At 33.3% G+C, this 16,599-nt stretch overlaps 3 protein-coding genes across 6 annotated transcripts in view; 2 read left to right on the top strand and 1 right to left on the bottom strand.

Moving 5' to 3' along the window:
• The window catches only part of LOC110606594 (40S ribosomal protein S15a-1), a 2,331-nt gene extending 318 nt beyond the window's left edge, over nucleotides 1-2,013 (top strand). The window contains exons 2-4 of one of the 2 annotated variants that reach the window (XM_021745474.2): nucleotides 490-640; nucleotides 740-900; nucleotides 1,632-2,013. In XM_021745474.2, the coding sequence (XP_021601166.1) occupies nucleotides 508-640; nucleotides 740-900; nucleotides 1,632-1,730 (393 nt within the window). In that variant the 5' untranslated portion in view covers nucleotides 490-507 and the 3' untranslated portion in view covers nucleotides 1,731-2,013. The remainder of the gene's footprint in view (nucleotides 1-489; nucleotides 641-739; nucleotides 901-1,631) is intronic. The other variant, XM_021745481.2, reaches the window with a different exon arrangement.
• A 1,108-nt stretch (nucleotides 2,014-3,121) lies between these two features.
• LOC110604257 (nifU-like protein 2, chloroplastic) lies at nucleotides 3,122-6,928 on the top strand. Of its 2 annotated transcripts, none has more exons than XM_021742411.2 (4): nucleotides 3,122-3,432; nucleotides 3,520-3,631; nucleotides 4,353-4,663; nucleotides 6,486-6,928. In XM_021742411.2, exons 1-4 carry the CDS (start codon nucleotides 3,349-3,351, stop codon nucleotides 6,696-6,698), a joined length of 720 nt encoding a protein of 239 aa, XP_021598103.1. In that variant the 5' UTR covers nucleotides 3,122-3,348; the 3' UTR covers nucleotides 6,699-6,928. The 2 variants fall into 2 exon arrangements, with proteins under 2 accessions (XP_021598103.1, XP_021598114.1); XM_021742422.2 differs by having other exon boundaries at nucleotides 3,126-3,432; nucleotides 6,507-6,928.
• A 515-nt stretch (nucleotides 6,929-7,443) lies between these two features.
• Nucleotides 7,444-15,709, bottom strand: LOC110609416 (ribosome biogenesis protein BOP1 homolog). 2 transcript variants are annotated; one of them, XM_021748976.2, is made up of 18 exons: nucleotides 15,385-15,709; nucleotides 13,355-13,442; nucleotides 12,880-12,984; nucleotides 12,638-12,792; nucleotides 11,613-11,730; nucleotides 11,399-11,497; nucleotides 11,081-11,237; nucleotides 10,895-11,003; nucleotides 10,704-10,806; nucleotides 10,414-10,564; nucleotides 10,193-10,325; nucleotides 9,966-10,072; nucleotides 9,816-9,886; nucleotides 9,633-9,693; nucleotides 8,750-8,977; nucleotides 8,564-8,648; nucleotides 8,016-8,194; nucleotides 7,444-7,837 (listed from the first exon to the last, which is right to left on the bottom strand). In XM_021748976.2, exons 1-18 carry the CDS (start codon nucleotides 15,441-15,443, stop codon nucleotides 7,752-7,754), a joined length of 2,094 nt encoding a protein of 697 aa, XP_021604668.1. In that variant the 5' UTR covers nucleotides 15,444-15,709; the 3' UTR covers nucleotides 7,444-7,751. The 2 variants fall into 2 exon arrangements, with proteins under 2 accessions (XP_021604668.1, XP_021604667.1); XM_021748975.2 differs by having other exon boundaries at nucleotides 13,362-13,442.
• Nucleotides 15,710-16,599: the final 890 nt, after the last annotated feature.

Below are 16,599 nucleotides of genomic sequence, written 5' to 3'. Positions count from 1 at the left end.
ATTTCTCCTTGGGTCTCACTCTTGTTAAGTTTTTAATAATCTATTTATGCTCTTCTTTAAATGCCTATACTTAAGTTTTTGCTTTGGTGAGAAAAGGAATTTTGACTAATGGAATGTTGGGTTTAGTGCAGAGTGTTTGTGCCAATTTTGGGTTAGTTCTGTCTTTGAAAATTCGATTTTTTAATTGGTTTGGCCTATTTGAGGAATGCTTTCTGTGTAGTAGCAGTATGAAATATTGTTGTTAGATTTAATTTTATGGATTTTATGTGACGTGAAGAACCATTGAAATTAAGACACTGGCAAAATTCAAGTGCAATTCTTATTTATTCAGAGCTGATGAAATCCTCTTCCTAGATGCAATTTTTATTTTTTCTTCCGGAATATGTTCTTGTGTTTCTTACTTTTAGTTGAAATGTAATTAACATGCTCTTTTCTCTTGCTTTACATATTGTTAATGTTAATTTGATTTTTTTTGTTTGACATTCTCAGTAGCTTGCATTTGGAAGAATGGTGAGAGTCAGTGTATTGAATGATGCTCTCAAGAGCATGTACAATGCAGAGAAGAGAGGCAAACGACAAGTTATGATCAGGCCATCCTCAAAAGTGATTATCAAGTTTCTTTTGGTCATGCAGAAGCATGGTTTGTTAATGCACGAATTTAGGCTTTTACACTTTTTGAAATGATGAATGCTACCGGGAAAATTTGTTGGTTTATGTATTGACTGTATTGATATTGCAGGTTATATTGGAGAGTTTGAGTATGTTGATGATCACAGAGCTGGCAAAATTGTGGTTGAACTGAATGGACGGTTGAACAAGTGTGGAGTTATTAGTCCTCGCTTTGATATTGGAGTCAAAGAAATTGAAGGTTGGACTGCTAGATTGCTTCCTTCAAGACAGGTGAGTCTTAAAAACATAGTTTTCAGAGAACAATAATTTACAACTTGGTGGAAATTGATTATAGATTTTTTTTCTCCAAATGAGATTCCTTGGAGTTTTGTGTTAATTCTGTTTTCACTTTTTTTAAAAAAATTTTTTATTGGGAGGTAAATTTATTTTTTAGGATCTTATATGTTCATGTTTGATTGCATTAGTGATGTATAACAAGGATGAGCAAAGGAAAACAAGGAACAAATCTGTGAAGAAAAAGAGAACTTGTCCTCATTAGTATTATTATCAGCAATTACCATAATCCAAAGCTATCAAAAGAATGTAAAATTAGCCCTATTTATAGAGCTTATAAACCTAAACAAATGAGGAATAGAAACCCTAACTAATTAGGAGTAGACAAAAAAATCCCAACCCAAATCAAATTAGGAGTAGAAGTCCTAACTGATTAGAAATACTAAATGCTTAAACTAGGAAATAAGGCTAAAAATAATTAACTTCCTAAATAATCAAATATTAGATTTCCTAATTCTACAATAAACAAAATTCCTAAACTGCATTAGGGTTCTTATCTTCCCATACTCTAATTAGTGTATCATTTTATTTATTCAAAATGTATTTATCTGTAGACTAGGTTCTGCTGTTACATATATGATTGTACTGGTATGGGGTCATGGGATAAGATATTAGACTTTTGCATTCCTTCCCCCACCTTATCTGATTTTTATAATGAATATATGCAGTTTGGCTATATTGTGCTGACAACATCTGCTGGCATCATGGACCATGAAGAAGCTAGGAGAAAGAATGTTGGAGGCAAAGTACTTGGTTTCTTTTATTGATTAGAGCTTTTGGGATAATTTTTGTTTGCTGCTTAGTAGTTTATCCACCTTTTCCCAATTTTCAGTTTAAATATTTATGTTCATACTATTTTATACTTGAGGTGAACTTTTGCTTTGGTTATGGTTCAAGAATTAAAGATTATGTTCTGTGGCATCTGAGATTTTGAGTAGTCAAACCTTAAGTTGTTGCCTGGCAATTATTGTGTGATTTTTGTTCCCTTCTCATGAGATGGGCAAATTCTAAACGCTTGTCTGCTATGCATGCGTAGATCAGTTTGTTTTATCTTTGGATTTCACTGGTGAAATGCTCTCTGAGGAGCTGATTCTTGAAAGATGATGGTCGATAACATTGGATTATTTGGGCTTTTTGCCCAACAAGGGTATAAAAAATAAAAAAAATACTTAAATCCTAATTTGAAAAAAATTATTTCCCAGATCAGATTGCTGCAAATCTGAAAATTACTGCAAAGTGCGGTAAAGCTTACTGCACTTTTATGCGGTAGAGTTTGTTTTTTTTTTTTTTCTAAAAAAAAAAATCTATAAGTGCGTTTATAAATAAAGTTAAAAGTAAAAAAATACTTCACCGCATATATAATGTACGGTAAGGTGTATATATATTAAAAATATATATTAAAAATTGATTTACATTATGATTTTTGAAAAATTAATAAAATTTATAATTTAATTTTTATTTTTTAAATAATAAATAATTTTATTTTATTAATAAAATACATATTTTCTAAAATTTACTTTTAGTCATGTTACAAAATTTAATTTAATCAATTTTCAATAGATACTAAAATATTTTATATTAAATATTTTTTTCAATTATATAAATTCTAAAAATTTTAAATTATAATTTTTTTTAATTTTTAATTTATATCAAGATATTTATAATAATTTTATATTAAATATTTTTTTTATTAAGTAAATTTAAATTCTTAATTTCTATATTGATTTTTGTAGAAATTGTTTATTATTTAATATTTAAACTTATGAAGTCAAACACTTTTTCCAAGCTGCAGGAAAAGTATTTTTATTTCAAAATGTTAACTTGTAGTTTTTTTGCTTAAACAATTTATTTATTTTATACTTAATATTTCTAATGATTAAAAATATCAAATTAATTTATTTTTGATAGATAGCTTTTTAATTTTAATTTTAAATTTTAGTTAGATAGTACAATATTAAATAACAAAATTTCACTAATTAATTTTTAATTCAATATAAATATTGTTAGCTTAGAAACGGCGACGGTTTGGTAGTTGTCCTCATATTTGACACCAGGTCAACAAAAAAAGGCGAGTCTAACGGAATGGTTCGCGGTTCAACTAATCGAACCGGATGGTCCGGTTTTCTAAAATAGAAATGAACTGGGTCTGGCAATATCAACGCCCCAGAGGCAGAAACAGAACCAGAACCAGAAACTCCCAGATTCCAGCCACAATTGCAAATCCCATACACAGCCCTCCGTATTCCATCGGAGAATAGGAAAGAAAAGAAAAGGCGGCGCGGCGCCAGCCAGAACTCGCAGAGCGATTCATCATTTTTTTGTTTTCATTGAATTCGTATCAACTCTGTGTCTCTCTTGGTTTTTGATCTCGCAATCAAGAGAGAGATGATGCAAGCTGTGGTGCTCAACCCAACTTACTGTACGGCTCAGCAAATCTCAGATTCCCCTTCCTCTTCTCGCCCCTCCAAGGTATTTCCCTTCCTCCGCTTCTCTCTTTCTATTTTTTTTTTCGTATAATTAGCTCATCTGAATTTGTGTTGGATCATAAATCCGCAGAGTTCGAGCTTCTTTGGCACCCAGGTCTCGCTCAAGCGGGGGCGTAATCAGCTCAGGCGAATCCCCTGCCGCTCCGTTCGGTTTCGGTCGCCTATCCTGACGCGGAGACTAGGTTTTTTTTTTTTTTTTTTTTGTGATTTCTAAAGAATATTTGATTAAGCATTCTCAAATTTTGAAGGCTTATATAATTAACCGCTACTTGTTTGCTGTTTTTGATGTTTATAACTAATAATCAATAGACACAGTTTTCTTTCTGGTCTTGATCTTTTTATGGATATGAAACATAATAAATCTTTTCAAAAGAGTTCTAACTTTTTTCTTCTTTTTTCCAGTAAGCCAATATTTTATTTTTCCCATAATTTATGCTCGAATTCCATTTCCTGGTTTTGGCATTGAAATCATGACCCAAACTTGGGTTGAATTGAGGAGAAATTATACAATGCAATACAACGGTTATCATTGATTATGGTGTAACCAATATGGAACCCACCATAATAAATGATTAGAATACAACTTTGTTGACGGTTAACTTGTTAAACTTAACTTCTTCTGCTAGTCCCTTTTGTTATGAAAATTTTGAGAAAAGTAACTTTAGTAAGTTAGTAAAAAGAAGCTTTAATATACCTCAAACCCAAGGTTATTATCCTCAATAAAAGCTGTACTTGACTTAGTTTGTTTCTCCCTTTTTGTAGTGTTTATATAGATTTCTTTATACAGGTTTGATCATCCACTGCATATTTGATTTTAATTGCTAATATATGGATTCAGTTATCTTCTTCTCGTGGATTTTCAAATGCTTTTGTTGTTGAATTAGATAATGTGGTGTTGTGCAGTTGTAAAGGCTGTTGCCACCTCAGATTCAGCCTTAGAATTGCCGTTAACAACAGAGAATGTTGAGCGAGTATTGGATGAAGTTCGACCATATCTCATTGCAGATGGGGGTAATGTGGCGTTACATGAGATTGATGGCAATGTTGTGCGGTTGAAGCTGCAAGGAGCTTGTGGCTCCTGTCCAAGTTCTGTCACAACAATGAAGATGGGTATCGAGCGTCGCTTAATGGAAAAGATTCCTGAAATAGTTGCTGTAGAACCAATTGCTGATGAAGAAACTGGGCTTGAGCTGAATGAAGAAAATATAGAGAAGGTAATCTCATGATTGATTTCAATCTTAGTGTTAATACTTTTTTCATCACATAGATATGTCATTGACTATATGTTTTCCTCTTTTTGCACTATTATTAACATTTTTGCATAATTCTGTATAAAGTAAATAAAAGTTAAAACTACTTGCATTGAGGAATTGAAAGAAGTGAATAAGTGATGAAGAAGTAGAGTCCGTTCAGATTAAACATCATCGTATGCACCCAATTGCAAATTTGCATCAGTTTTTAAAGTCTGTACAACATATCTCCAAGAACACAGGTTTTGAAACATCGTTCAGTGCGTTGGAAAAAAAACAGTTCTGCTCAAGTGGATCTCTTTTTGGTTCCAGAAAAATCAATGTCATGGATTTGCTCGATGAATTCTGAATTAGTTTCTTTCATTTACATTGATGTGATATCCTTTCTCTTTAAATGGTTGCTTTTGCATTTAATACCTGTTATAGCATCTTGGACTAGGCATATCTTTTTACCTGTTTATTATCCACTTGTATCTATAGTTTTTTTGGTTTCTTTAGTATACACCTCAAAATTGATTTCAACCTTGTTACATTAGCCTCCAAAGTTGAAATTGCTAGCATGTACTTGGGTTTCTTTCTGCCATTTTCTGCCACCTCCAGCAACTAGTTAGGTTCAACGTTGTTTCTACTCACACACTTACTTTAGCCTCCAAAGGTAAAATTGTCACCATGTGCGTTGGTTTCTCTGCCATTTTCACTATTAAATGTTATCATGTCCTGTTGTTTACAACACGAAACAAATGGGATTAATAAATAGTGTTATTGCTATTTTTTTTCCCTTTGTCCAGCTTTCTTCTAAAACTAATAATCACTGAACAGGATAACTAAGTTGTTATCTCCCACGAGTCCCGAAAAATGATGGGACCACCATTTTACTTGTTGTGTCCCTTGTCATATCCTATGCACCAAATGCAACCAGAGTGGTCATGTACTTTTCTCCATCAAATTAAATGGATGCTTGAATTAGGGGAATTTAGTGTTTGTACTTACATAAAGGAGGACTTTATTCGGCATGATTAATGCTTTGTATTAGTTAACTGGCGGACTTCTATGGTCTAGAGTCTTTAGACGGACTGGCCATCAACCAATAGAGAAAGAGCTGCTTTGACATTTTGTATTTGTTCCGGTGCTATAACCTTTGCATAAGTTACTTCATTAGAGATATGAGCAATGCTTATGCTAGCTCAACTTTGAAAACTATTTACACATTTTTGGTCTATGGGCATTCCTGTCAAGTCCAATGGGGCAAGAAAAGAAACAGACTTTTAGGCTCCTATTGCTTCAAGGAAAAGATTAAAATCTTTTCTAGAAAAATATTTTCCATATTCTTGGCGATCGAAACATTTAGAAAATTTAGTTAAAGAAAAAAGTAAGCCATTTGAAGGAAAATAACTTTCTCTTTTCAAAAGAGGAAGTCATTCTCCATACTGTGAGATCATTATTAATATTTCTATATATAAATTTTTTAATGAATTTTACTTTTTAAAATTAAAATTAAGTAATGAAAAATAAGTTATCTCGTTGGAAAATATTTTTCACTGAAAATATTTTTTAAATACAAATTGTTTTTCGCATATAGCCTTAATAATGTTTACTTTGTTCCTTTGGAACCCATGAATTTCTAGTTGAGATAGTATGTGATTCAAGGCTGCTTTACATGACCAAATGGCATATAAACTATAAAGTTATATCCTTTGGTTCTTTGTTGTGCATATCCTGACCTCTTGATAGGTGAAGTAAATGCCTAAAATGTGCACCCGTTTGCTGTTATCATGATTTAGTTTAGCTTATCACGCACATGTGCCAGGTTCTTGAAGAAATTAGGCCATACCTTGTTGGGGCGGCTGGAGGATCTCTTGAACTGGTGGCGATTGAAGAGCCAATAGTAAAAATCCAAATCACAGGTCCAGCAGCTGGTGTCATGACCGTTCGAGTAGCTGTCACACAGAAACTACGAGAGAAAATTCCAGCCATTGCTGCCGTTCAACTTCTATCTTAACAACACTTGGGTGCACATAGCAGCATCCTCAAATAAAAAGAGTGATTGCTCATAAACCTGTATAAATAGAGTACAACACAGTGTGTACAGTTGAGCTTAGCTGAATGCAATTGTTCAATGTTGTTAAAATTAGTTGAGAGGAAATTTTCAAGTGAAAAATCATTATGCGTTGGCTATTTGATATCCATTGTTGAGCTTCAAATTCAATGCATCGGCATCTTTTGTTGGCATTTTCATAGTTGCGGACAATGTCTTCTTAGTCTACTCTGCAACAGCACCTTAACAGTGAATGGGTTGAACGTTCCTCCAAATTTGTTCTTCTCATTTAGAGCATTTGGATTAAAATTCTTATAAATTAGCCACCGAATTCCTGCATTACCCTTTCTGCCATGAATTGAAAGGGTAAAAATCGTCTTTGCAAACCAAAAATGACCAAGGTAATCATATAAGCATTATAGCATTGATATAATTGGATATGTTAAGTTTTAAACTATGAAGACTCAACACTAGGAATGCATAAAAATCACTGGGAGAAGATAAAATTCACATTAGCTTCCTGAGATGTTTGAGGTTTTACTTTGGCATCCAACTTTATATAGCGTCTATTCATACAGAGAACTAAACTTGCATCCATTCTTTTAGCATCAATTAATTGAATTTCGATTATTTATGTTAAATTTGCCACCACAAGCTTAACTGCTGAATGTCTAAGACATTCAACAAACTTGGAAAGCCTAGACGAAAATTTTGAAATGGAATTCATATAATTAAGAAAATTCCATAACACAGAAAAATGTGTACATATGTTACAAAATTTATAAATAAACGAGAGCTCGTCTTGTTCAAAAATAACATAGGCCTGCCGCAACAAGAAGAAAAATCAATGCCAAACACACGCCCCCCACCCACCCCAAAACTACCTGCACCTCTTTTTATCTATGATGCTTGAACAAATACCTTGTAGCATACAACCCAGCATCCTTCAATGTCACCAACTCAGTAATCTCACTAAACCCAGTATGAAATAATCACTCATGCTTCTTTTAGGTCATCCTAGTGACAATAAAGTTTGATTGATGAATCAGCACCAGCAGTGAATAACCAAGGTTGCCGAGGATGGAACTTACAATCCATTATTCCTGCAACATGGTAATAATTAGAACCCTATCAATTTCAGTTCAGAAGCATACATAAAATACAATTACTTATTTGAGTCGGTAATTATGTAAACGCTGCAGCAGCACAGATGCTGAAGCTTAGTTCACAGCTTAACAGCGTTTCCACAGGTAAAACACCCTGTGCATGTGAAAGACTCACCTCTTCCCTTTGAGCTTGAATGTCCACGAAGAATTTCCAGTGGAACAATAAGAGGGTTCTGATTAAGATCAGAATAAACCATGCCATGAAAAACATATGCAGTGCAATCATCAGAGCATGATGCAAATAGTGGATATGATCGATGAAACACCACGCTTGTTATATCTTTCGGATGACACCTGACAGTCCCAAAATCACACATCAGAACAACAAGAGAGTGAAGTCATATGAACCAAGATATATCAGTTACCTGCTATAATAAGCGCAAGGAAAATAAAAAAGGAGAGTATATTACATACACATGCATACATCATTATTGTGTAAGATTTTCTTCCATCTATAGTAGTGCTTCAAATCAGTTATAACAAAATATTTAACATTCAGTTAGTTAAGCAAAGCAAAGCATTCCCTTCGACAGATTTTGCATGGTTGAAAATTACTTCCTCAAAAGTAAAATATTATTACAATATACTGAAAGAAAATTAACAAAGGAAAATAATATTGACCTAAATATTTTTGCATTTAATAGTTAAAAAAAAATGACATACTTGAGAATTTTGTAAGGTTTAGATGAAAGGTCCATATCAAACCAACATAATTTTCCCTCCTTGCTTCCAACAATTACATTATCACCTGCATCAAATGCCAACCTCAGATGCAAGACAAGTAGAGGACAAGAAAAAAATAATAATAATACAAGGTGTGAATATCAATGAAGGAGAATAGGAGTAAACCAGCAGGATGAACTGCAATTGATGAAACTTCACGGAGTCCCGTCTCAAGTTTCTTAATCAGCTTGTGTTTCAACAAATCATAAACTCGAACATTCTTCTTTGTTGCAACAAAGAACACAGAACGTGTAGGATGAAAAACTGATGATACTGGAAGTCCATGCAGCTTAAATGGAAGTCTTTGTGTAAGCTTCTTGGAGAGCTGGTGTATAAGAATTGCTTTTGATTCACGTAATTACCATGTCAAGGAAGCACAAAACACGTTCAAATATTCCTATTCCCAATTGAGGCAAAACTAAGTTTTCATATAAGCATGTCAGAAGATGTCTTTAAGCTGACCATAAAAATCAAACGGAGCAGAGAACAAAATTGTAACTTGAATTACATGAGCACACTACATACACACGCACACACATATAGTTACAAGACGTTTCAATAAGTTACGAATCTACATAATCATGTTGTACCTAACCAAATGAAAAAATATCCATAACCATACATTATAGGTTGTAGAACAAGTTCAGGATGCGAACTTGGCTTATCAAGATGTAGACATCCATAAAACCAACCTGATCTTCCAAGATAAAAATTATCCACCAGTGGGGTAACACCAAGTGACATTTTTTACTTGCACATGAAATTTAATTATGATGAGGAAACAACCCGAGTTTTCATTAAAACAATGCAAAATTCATAAATCACTGACCCACCACAATAAACATGAAATGAATCTGTCATTTTACAATAAAGAGAAAGTGCCAAATAAGAAATAATATAATCATGGAGAATAGACAAATGAACCAAGAAGTCTACCAAGACAACAAAATTCATGCACATGAGCCTCCAAAAAATAAATTTCAATTAGATAGGAGCAAAGGAAGGATATCAGCTGGCATCACAGAACAGAAATAGTCCCCTTTACGATGCCATTCTACTGAAGCTACAGTCTGCAGGTAACCAAGAAAAGCATTGGTAAACACATGAAACATTTTCAGAAGCAGCTCTTCCATTAACATTAGTAACAATTAACTCCAAGAAAGAGATGAATAACAAGAGATTAAAAAATTACCCTAAAATGTCTCAACTTTATTCCTTCATATTTGTCATCTTGAACCCAGCTTAAACTGGAGCTCTTGTCACCTATGCATAAACAATCATTACGTGAAAACTGAAGCTAATTTCCCAACTTTGCTGATAATGATGGCCAACTTAAACTTACCAGAATCATCTGAAGCTGTAGGTGTCCCAACATTAAGAAGTTCCTTTATTTTTTCCTGCACTTCTCCATTGCCCAATCCTGTGTTCAAAACCATTACATCTTGTCCCCTGCATTTATTTGGCAAATTTGCATGCATGAACATCAGAAACAGAGATTAGAGATTTTTTGGCTGTATGTGTGTGGACAGGGGATGATGATACTCATGAAAATACTATATTTAGCCTTACACTGAGATCACCAGGATAGGAAGCTCATGCAAAGGATTCCAAGCTACGCATTGAACAGCTTCACTGAACTCCCAGATTCTAAGACATCTACCAGTCTCAACCTCCCAAACACGCACGGTTCCATCAGTTGAACCTTTCCACACATATGAGATCATGAGATCCACATCCAAGCTATCGACATATTCAAAAACATAATAGTTAAGGAAGAAGAACATTCAAACCTGAAGCAATCCACTGTCCTGAAGCTTCAGTAGAAATTGACATGACTGCATCTTTGTGACCTTTATACTCAAGATAGCATGTCACTGGGTAGGGCTTAAGATCTTTTCTACTTGGTAACTTAGGTTTCAAGGATTCAGGGTCAATATTAATCTGAAACATCAAAAATAGGAATTTGGATTAACTTTATCAGAACAGACGCATAATAGACCAGTGCAAAGATTTTGCACGTTATCTAACTAAATTTTGAAGCATTCATAAACACAGTCTCTACTGGGGGTAAATAACTTACACGTTTCTTACGAACTCTAGGACACAAGTACAGATCCAAACAACGCTCAAAGGAGTCCTTAACAGCACTCTCATATGCTGGAATACTTCTTAGAGATGTATACCTAAGTATAACAAATTTGGTTTAAGATCAACATTCAACAATAAAACAAAAATGCAAAGAGAAGTTGTTGGGCAAAGAATTTGAGTCACCGTTTAGGTATAAATTTAGGTCGGTCTTCCTCATCCATCAGCTGATAAGAATTAATCTCTTCCTGTGTTGGTATGTATTCTAGAGAAGGATTATATGATTCCTCATGACCTGAAACACAATTCAGTTAAGATACAGATGAGGAAATTTTTGAAATTGGAAAACTTGGGAGATGGGTAAAATTGTGCCTGGCAGTTTCGGCTTTGGTGCAGGAATGTAAGATAAATGTGCAGCCTTTTCTGCTGAGCCAGAATCATCCCCCCACAACAGATGAAATCTAGGTTCTTCTTTTGGCTTGTCAAACTTTAATAAACCTTTGCGAATTGCTCTAACATACTTAACAACCTGTAGATTTGATAGATAATACAAATAATCAAGCAAATTCCAAGCAAAAATTAGAATAATTTCTTATTTCAGAAACAAAAGCAATCGAATAAAAGCTAAGGAAAGTAATAAACTTCTTTTGTCCTCCATGGTTAGGACCAATATGACCAGAAGTAACTTACCATTTTAGCTTCCCATTTCGAGGGAGTAAACCGCCTCTTTGGCTCTGGCGCATTTGAGAGTGGGTGCTTACCATCCCATTCAAACCAGTCACTGTAAGTCTGAAAAAGTTCAAATCATATGAAGCAGTCAATGATAGACATTTTTATATAAAAGGAAAGGTGTAATCAGCATTAAGATAAAAAGTAAAGAAAAGAATGGTTGATAAGTACATACTGGATATGGATCAAAGTCAAGATGTGGAGCCTTTCCTTTGACCAATCTACGAATAACTTTGATTTCTTCTTTTGTCAGCTCTACCACCTCATCATTGTATTCATCATAAATCTTGCGCCTAAAAATAATAAAATCAAGAATTAGGAAAATGCAAGTAATGATAATTACTTTAAAATCAAGAAGGCCAGGCACAAAGCTCACAGTCACGCCTTTGCAAGGTGAGGTGGGAAAAAAACCTTGCCAGAAAATTTTAAATTGACATCACATATTCAATTATTCATAAGCATGCCATAATACACTATAATCGTAATAGTCTCTCATTTTGAATTCAGAAGTGCACATTCCAGATTGGATTTTTATAGGGAATAATTATTGCTAGAAAGACTAGAATCCACATTCCAAACTAATGCAAAGAGCTTAAAAGAATAGGGAAAGACAAATATTAAAGTAAAGGAATAGAGGATAGAAGAACAAAAATGAAAACAGAGGATAGAGAACCAAATTGGAGATGGGAAAAGAAAAGGTAAAATCAGAGGGCCCGATTAAAGAATAGAGGAGAGGGAAAGGATAAGGGTGCACTGCAACAACTATTTGTTACACATATTATTACAAGGGATTGAAATGTGACTACCATTCCAGCAATAAGATATGGTATCACAGATTAACAAAAGACTGCAAAAAAAGAGTAAATATCATACAAACAAATAGTTGAACCCTCTCAAACTCCACGTGATGTCAACAGCATGCATCAATTGTGTTGCGGCCTACAACATTGGCCAAGTCTTGCACAGCAAATGAAAAGAAAAATTTAAAAATCATATGCTGCATTAACAAAGAAATGAGGAACTTAAAAGGGCAAGAACCTCAACCAGCAAGAGAAGGATGGCCAGGACAAAACAAGTATCCACTTTACATATTTGTCATCAATTAAAACTCAAGTCAGAGGTGAAGGAACAAAATCTCTTCTTAGTTATTGATGATTACTAAAATATGAGATTGGAAGTAATTAAAACTGGAGAACTCACCAATTTTCAGAGTCATCAGCACTTGCAAGAAATGACTCCAGTTTATCTTGTCTTTCTTTCTTTGTTATCTTCTTTCCAGTAATGTCATATCCAATATGTTTTTCATCCTCATACCACTTCAAGGGAACATCTCCGATTGTATTTCTAGGTACCACCTTATGAAATAACAATGATTAAGGGAATGTGCAGCTAAACTAAAAATTATTTTCCCAACATGGTAAAAAAAAAGCAAGGTAATGTACCTCATCCTCAGAAGAATCACTTTCTTCAGCCACTTCATCAGATTCTGAATCATTGCTTTGATCTTCATTATCCATGCCATCATCATTGTCCGTGTCAATAGAACCCTACAATAACTATTCTTAATAAATAATATAGAAGTACAGAATACACAGAGACAGCAGACTCTCTCAGGTAAAACATGAAATTTAACAATATCAAAGAAAGGTAATGTGGCTTTCTGTACCCTGTATGATAGATGAAAACACCAACAAAGGATGAATTAAATAATTAAATCATAGAAGTCATTATTCCTACTACAACCTCCAAAAAAGAATTGCATATCCCAATCCCAAATAAGTTCTAATATTGATGACTTTTTTGCTTTTATGTCTTTTATTCCAAGAAAGCGTCATAGCTGGAATCAAAATTTTTATCTTAAGATTCTTTGGAGGTGGCCTTGATCAGAGATTAAAAAATTAAAAAGAAGGCAATTACCATGTACCTCATCACCAGAGGAATTGCTTTCTCCAGCATCTGACTCTCCAGATGATTCATAATACTCATCCCCAGAATCAGAAAGCTCCTAAAATCACAAATATAATATTATTCATATCGCCCATAAATTGAACAGCAATAACTAACAAAAACTCTGCATTGCAGGCACAGAGCCATAGAAACAAACAGACACAACCAAAGGAAGAAACTAAAAATAACAATTAAAGTGCCAACATGCACAAAATAAAGATTTCTACATTGAGATGCTATTCAGCCTACAAAACTAAGTTTAAGAAAGTCATGAAATTATAGCTCCTATAATCAAAATTACAAGAAACATAAATGCAAAAGGCCTCCTTAAACCTTCACAAATTTGGAATGTGTTCACTTAAGCCCCTAACAAATTTTATAGTTGAACAAAGCCCCTCACTAAATAGAAATGAATAATTAACCTAAAACGTTTACTCCAGTTTACACCCCTTTGTTAAGTCGGCGGGAGTTTACACTCTCAACTTCTTATATATGTTTCAGTTTCTGAGATTTTGTGGCAGATAAAGTTGGATTGTTCATGGTTGCTTAGTATTTGCTAAAAATCAGCAGTGAATTTGATGTTTCTTTGAGTTGCAGTCAAAGTTTTTGATCTGGGTTCTTGGGCTTTGCAAGACGGGGACTGGCCAGTGTCTCGCAGTAAGCTTGCCGCTCTCTTTCTTGGCTTCAGAGTCAACCTGATGACATTGACAAAGATGGAAGAGGTGGTGGAGATGATGAGATAGATGGACATGATCAGGAGAGAGCAGAAGAGGAAGAATCTGATGAAGTAGAAGATCTCATTGATGTAGATGATAGGGAGAGGATGTGGGAAATGAAGAGCAAGATAGAGAAGAGAAGGCAAATCAACTTTGAGGATGTAAGTTCAATAAATCATCAAGCCTAAAGTGAAGGTGAAAGGAATGCTCAGTAAGCAAGAGAGAAAAATTAAAAGGGTGATTATGCTTCCAGTTCTGTGGTGCACAACACACGAACCCTAAGCACTGAATTTCAGGTTGGAGGTATGATAAAGATAAAGCAACAATTGGACCAAGAATTCATGGGACTGTATCTAGTGAAGAAAAAGGTGATACTTTTAGTTCAGCCAATTCATATGCTGGCTCAGATTGAAGTTAACTTGCTGAGGCAACAGCAAATGAGACACCAAAAGTTAAATATAATTCAAAATCAATGACTGGAAATCTCTGTTTTTCTAAATGGAAATGAAACACATCCAGGTTCAATTCATGACTTATATGCAACTGCTATTGGGGAAAACACAGTGTTAAAATACTTGAAATTTTAAAATTGTACCTGTTCTCTCCCCATTCCTCAGCAATAAAATGAAGTAACAATCAGCTGTGGATGGTACCAGGTAATGCATCCACAAAATTTTAAGTACCTTAATCCAAACCCTTTACAAATACACTATCCAAACCCTTGGAAAATACACTATCCAAAGTCGTTTAAAAATTGGGTTTCACTACCCATATCCGTCCCAAAACTGTTTACCATTACCCATTTACTAATGAACCCAACTAACTTATAATCCCAACCAAAAAAAAACAGAAATTCACACAAAATCTCACATTAGCATTTCAATAAAATTCATAAACCCATTTCAATCTCACAAAAACAACTCTAAACTCATTCCCAATAGTATTTATTTAACAAATTTTCAATAGATCTCGCAATTACAACAGTCAGCACATTTACATAAACCTCAGCATTCCAAGAAGCTCAGAAATCTCATATTAACATCTCGACAAAATTCAGAAAACCAATTCAATAATCTCGCTAAAACAACTCTCAATCCATTCAACTCTCAGTCCATTAACAATAGCCTTCATTTCAAAGAATTTTCAATAAGTCTCACGAATACAACCCCAAGCACATTCACATATATCTTAACATTTCCACAAATTTCAGAAACGCACATCAAAAGATCTCACAAATCTTAGAAAGCACACATCTGAAACTACAATCTCAAAACCCATTCAAACCTGCAGCGACTGAGGAGGCGGCGAGGAGCTGCGGCGGCGTGATTGAGGACGAGGACCATCGGCGGGGAGCGTCATCGGACGGCAGAAGGACTGAACCAGTGGACGTAGCGACGATGACCAGAGGAAGCGGCGAAGGAGAGCGAAGAAGCCACCAGGACCAGCGGACGCAGCAACAACGTTGACAGCGTGAAGAGCAGATGGACGATCGACGGGAAACCGGCTGCTGTACCAGAGGAGAGGCGGAGAGGCCACAAGGGGAGGGGCGGCAGTGTTGGGAGCTGAGGGAGAAATGTTAGGGATGAGGATTTAAGGGTTTTTCGACAGAAGGGTTTAAGGGCTTGTTTATTTAGTTTTATTGTTTACCTTTTATTTAAGATTTTTGTTGATAGTTTATATTATTTAGGTAAAATTATTTAGTATAAAAAATTCACTCTATAATTTAGAAAATACATTAAAACATATTAATATTTTTAAAAAATTTATTAATTAATTATTTTATTAATTTTAATAGTTAAATATTATAAAAAAATTAAAATATTTTTAATATATAAAATTAATTAATAAATTTTTAAAAAATATAAAAGATAATTAATAATTTTTTAAAATTAAAAAATTAAATAATAAAATATTTAAAAATTAAAATTAATCAGTAACTTTTTAAAATATCAACAATGTGTAATATATTTTTTAAAATTAAGAAATTAACTGTAAATTTTTTTATATTATAAAAATTAAATAATATTTTTTTTCTATTATTTAAAATATTTTATATTATATGTGTATTAATTTTATCTTTTAAGTTATATTTTTTTAAGATAAAGAATATAGTTTATATTTAATAAAACATGTGTATTAGTTTATAATAAAAATATTTTAACTTTGTATTTTAAATTATTATTATTTTTTAAAATAAAAAATAATATTAGAGAAAACATTACAATTTTCTAATTACTTCTAAAATTAGCCCACCTCATATTTTTTTTAATATTTTTCTCATATTTATTATAGTGAAAATTTTCATCCCTATTACAGGAATTGAAAAAAAGGACATAAAAATTACATAAAAAAACTATAAAATATATTAAAATATGACACAGCATTATAGTACTGTAATAAATATATTATAAGTATTACTATAGAGATATATGTTTAATAATTATTTCGTTTTATATGTTTAAAATTAAATCAAATTAAATAAATTGAAAATTAAAATTT

The sequence above is a fragment of the Manihot esculenta genome, chromosome 2 (assembly GCF_001659605.2).
Source record: "Manihot esculenta cultivar AM560-2 chromosome 2, M.esculenta_v8, whole genome shotgun sequence".
Taxonomy (NCBI): Eukaryota; Viridiplantae; Streptophyta; class Magnoliopsida; order Malpighiales; family Euphorbiaceae; genus Manihot; species Manihot esculenta.
Note: the sequence above shows the minus strand (reverse complement) of the source record. Positions and strands in the feature narration are given on the sequence as shown.

What these genes read in the sequence shown, in the direction of transcription:
- LOC110604257 (XM_021742411.2), top strand. Translation starts at nt 3,349, where the DNA reads ATGATGCAAGCTGTGGTGCTCAACCCAACTTACTGTACGGCTCAGCAA. An exon ending in TATCCTGACGCGGAGACTAG is followed by an intron (nt 3,632 to 4,352) that starts GTTTTTTTTTTT and finishes GGTGTTGTGCAG; the next exon opens with TTGTAAAGGCTGTTGCCACC. An exon ending in ATGAAGAAAATATAGAGAAG is followed by an intron (nt 4,664 to 6,485) that starts GTAATCTCATGA and finishes GATTTAGTTTAG; the next exon opens with CTTATCACGCACATGTGCCA.
- LOC110609416 (XM_021748975.2), bottom strand. Translation starts at nt 15,459, where the DNA reads ATGACGCTCCCCGCCGATGGTCCTCGTCCTCAATCACGCCGCCGCAGC. An exon ending in GTGATTCTTCTGAGGATGAG is followed by an intron (nt 12,793 to 12,879) that starts GTACATTACCTT and finishes TTATTTCATAAG; the next exon opens with GTGGTACCTAGAAATACAAT. An exon ending in CCTAAATTTATACCTAAACG is followed by an intron (nt 10,807 to 10,894) that starts GTGACTCAAATT and finishes TGTTATACTTAG; the next exon opens with GTATACATCTCTAAGAAGTA.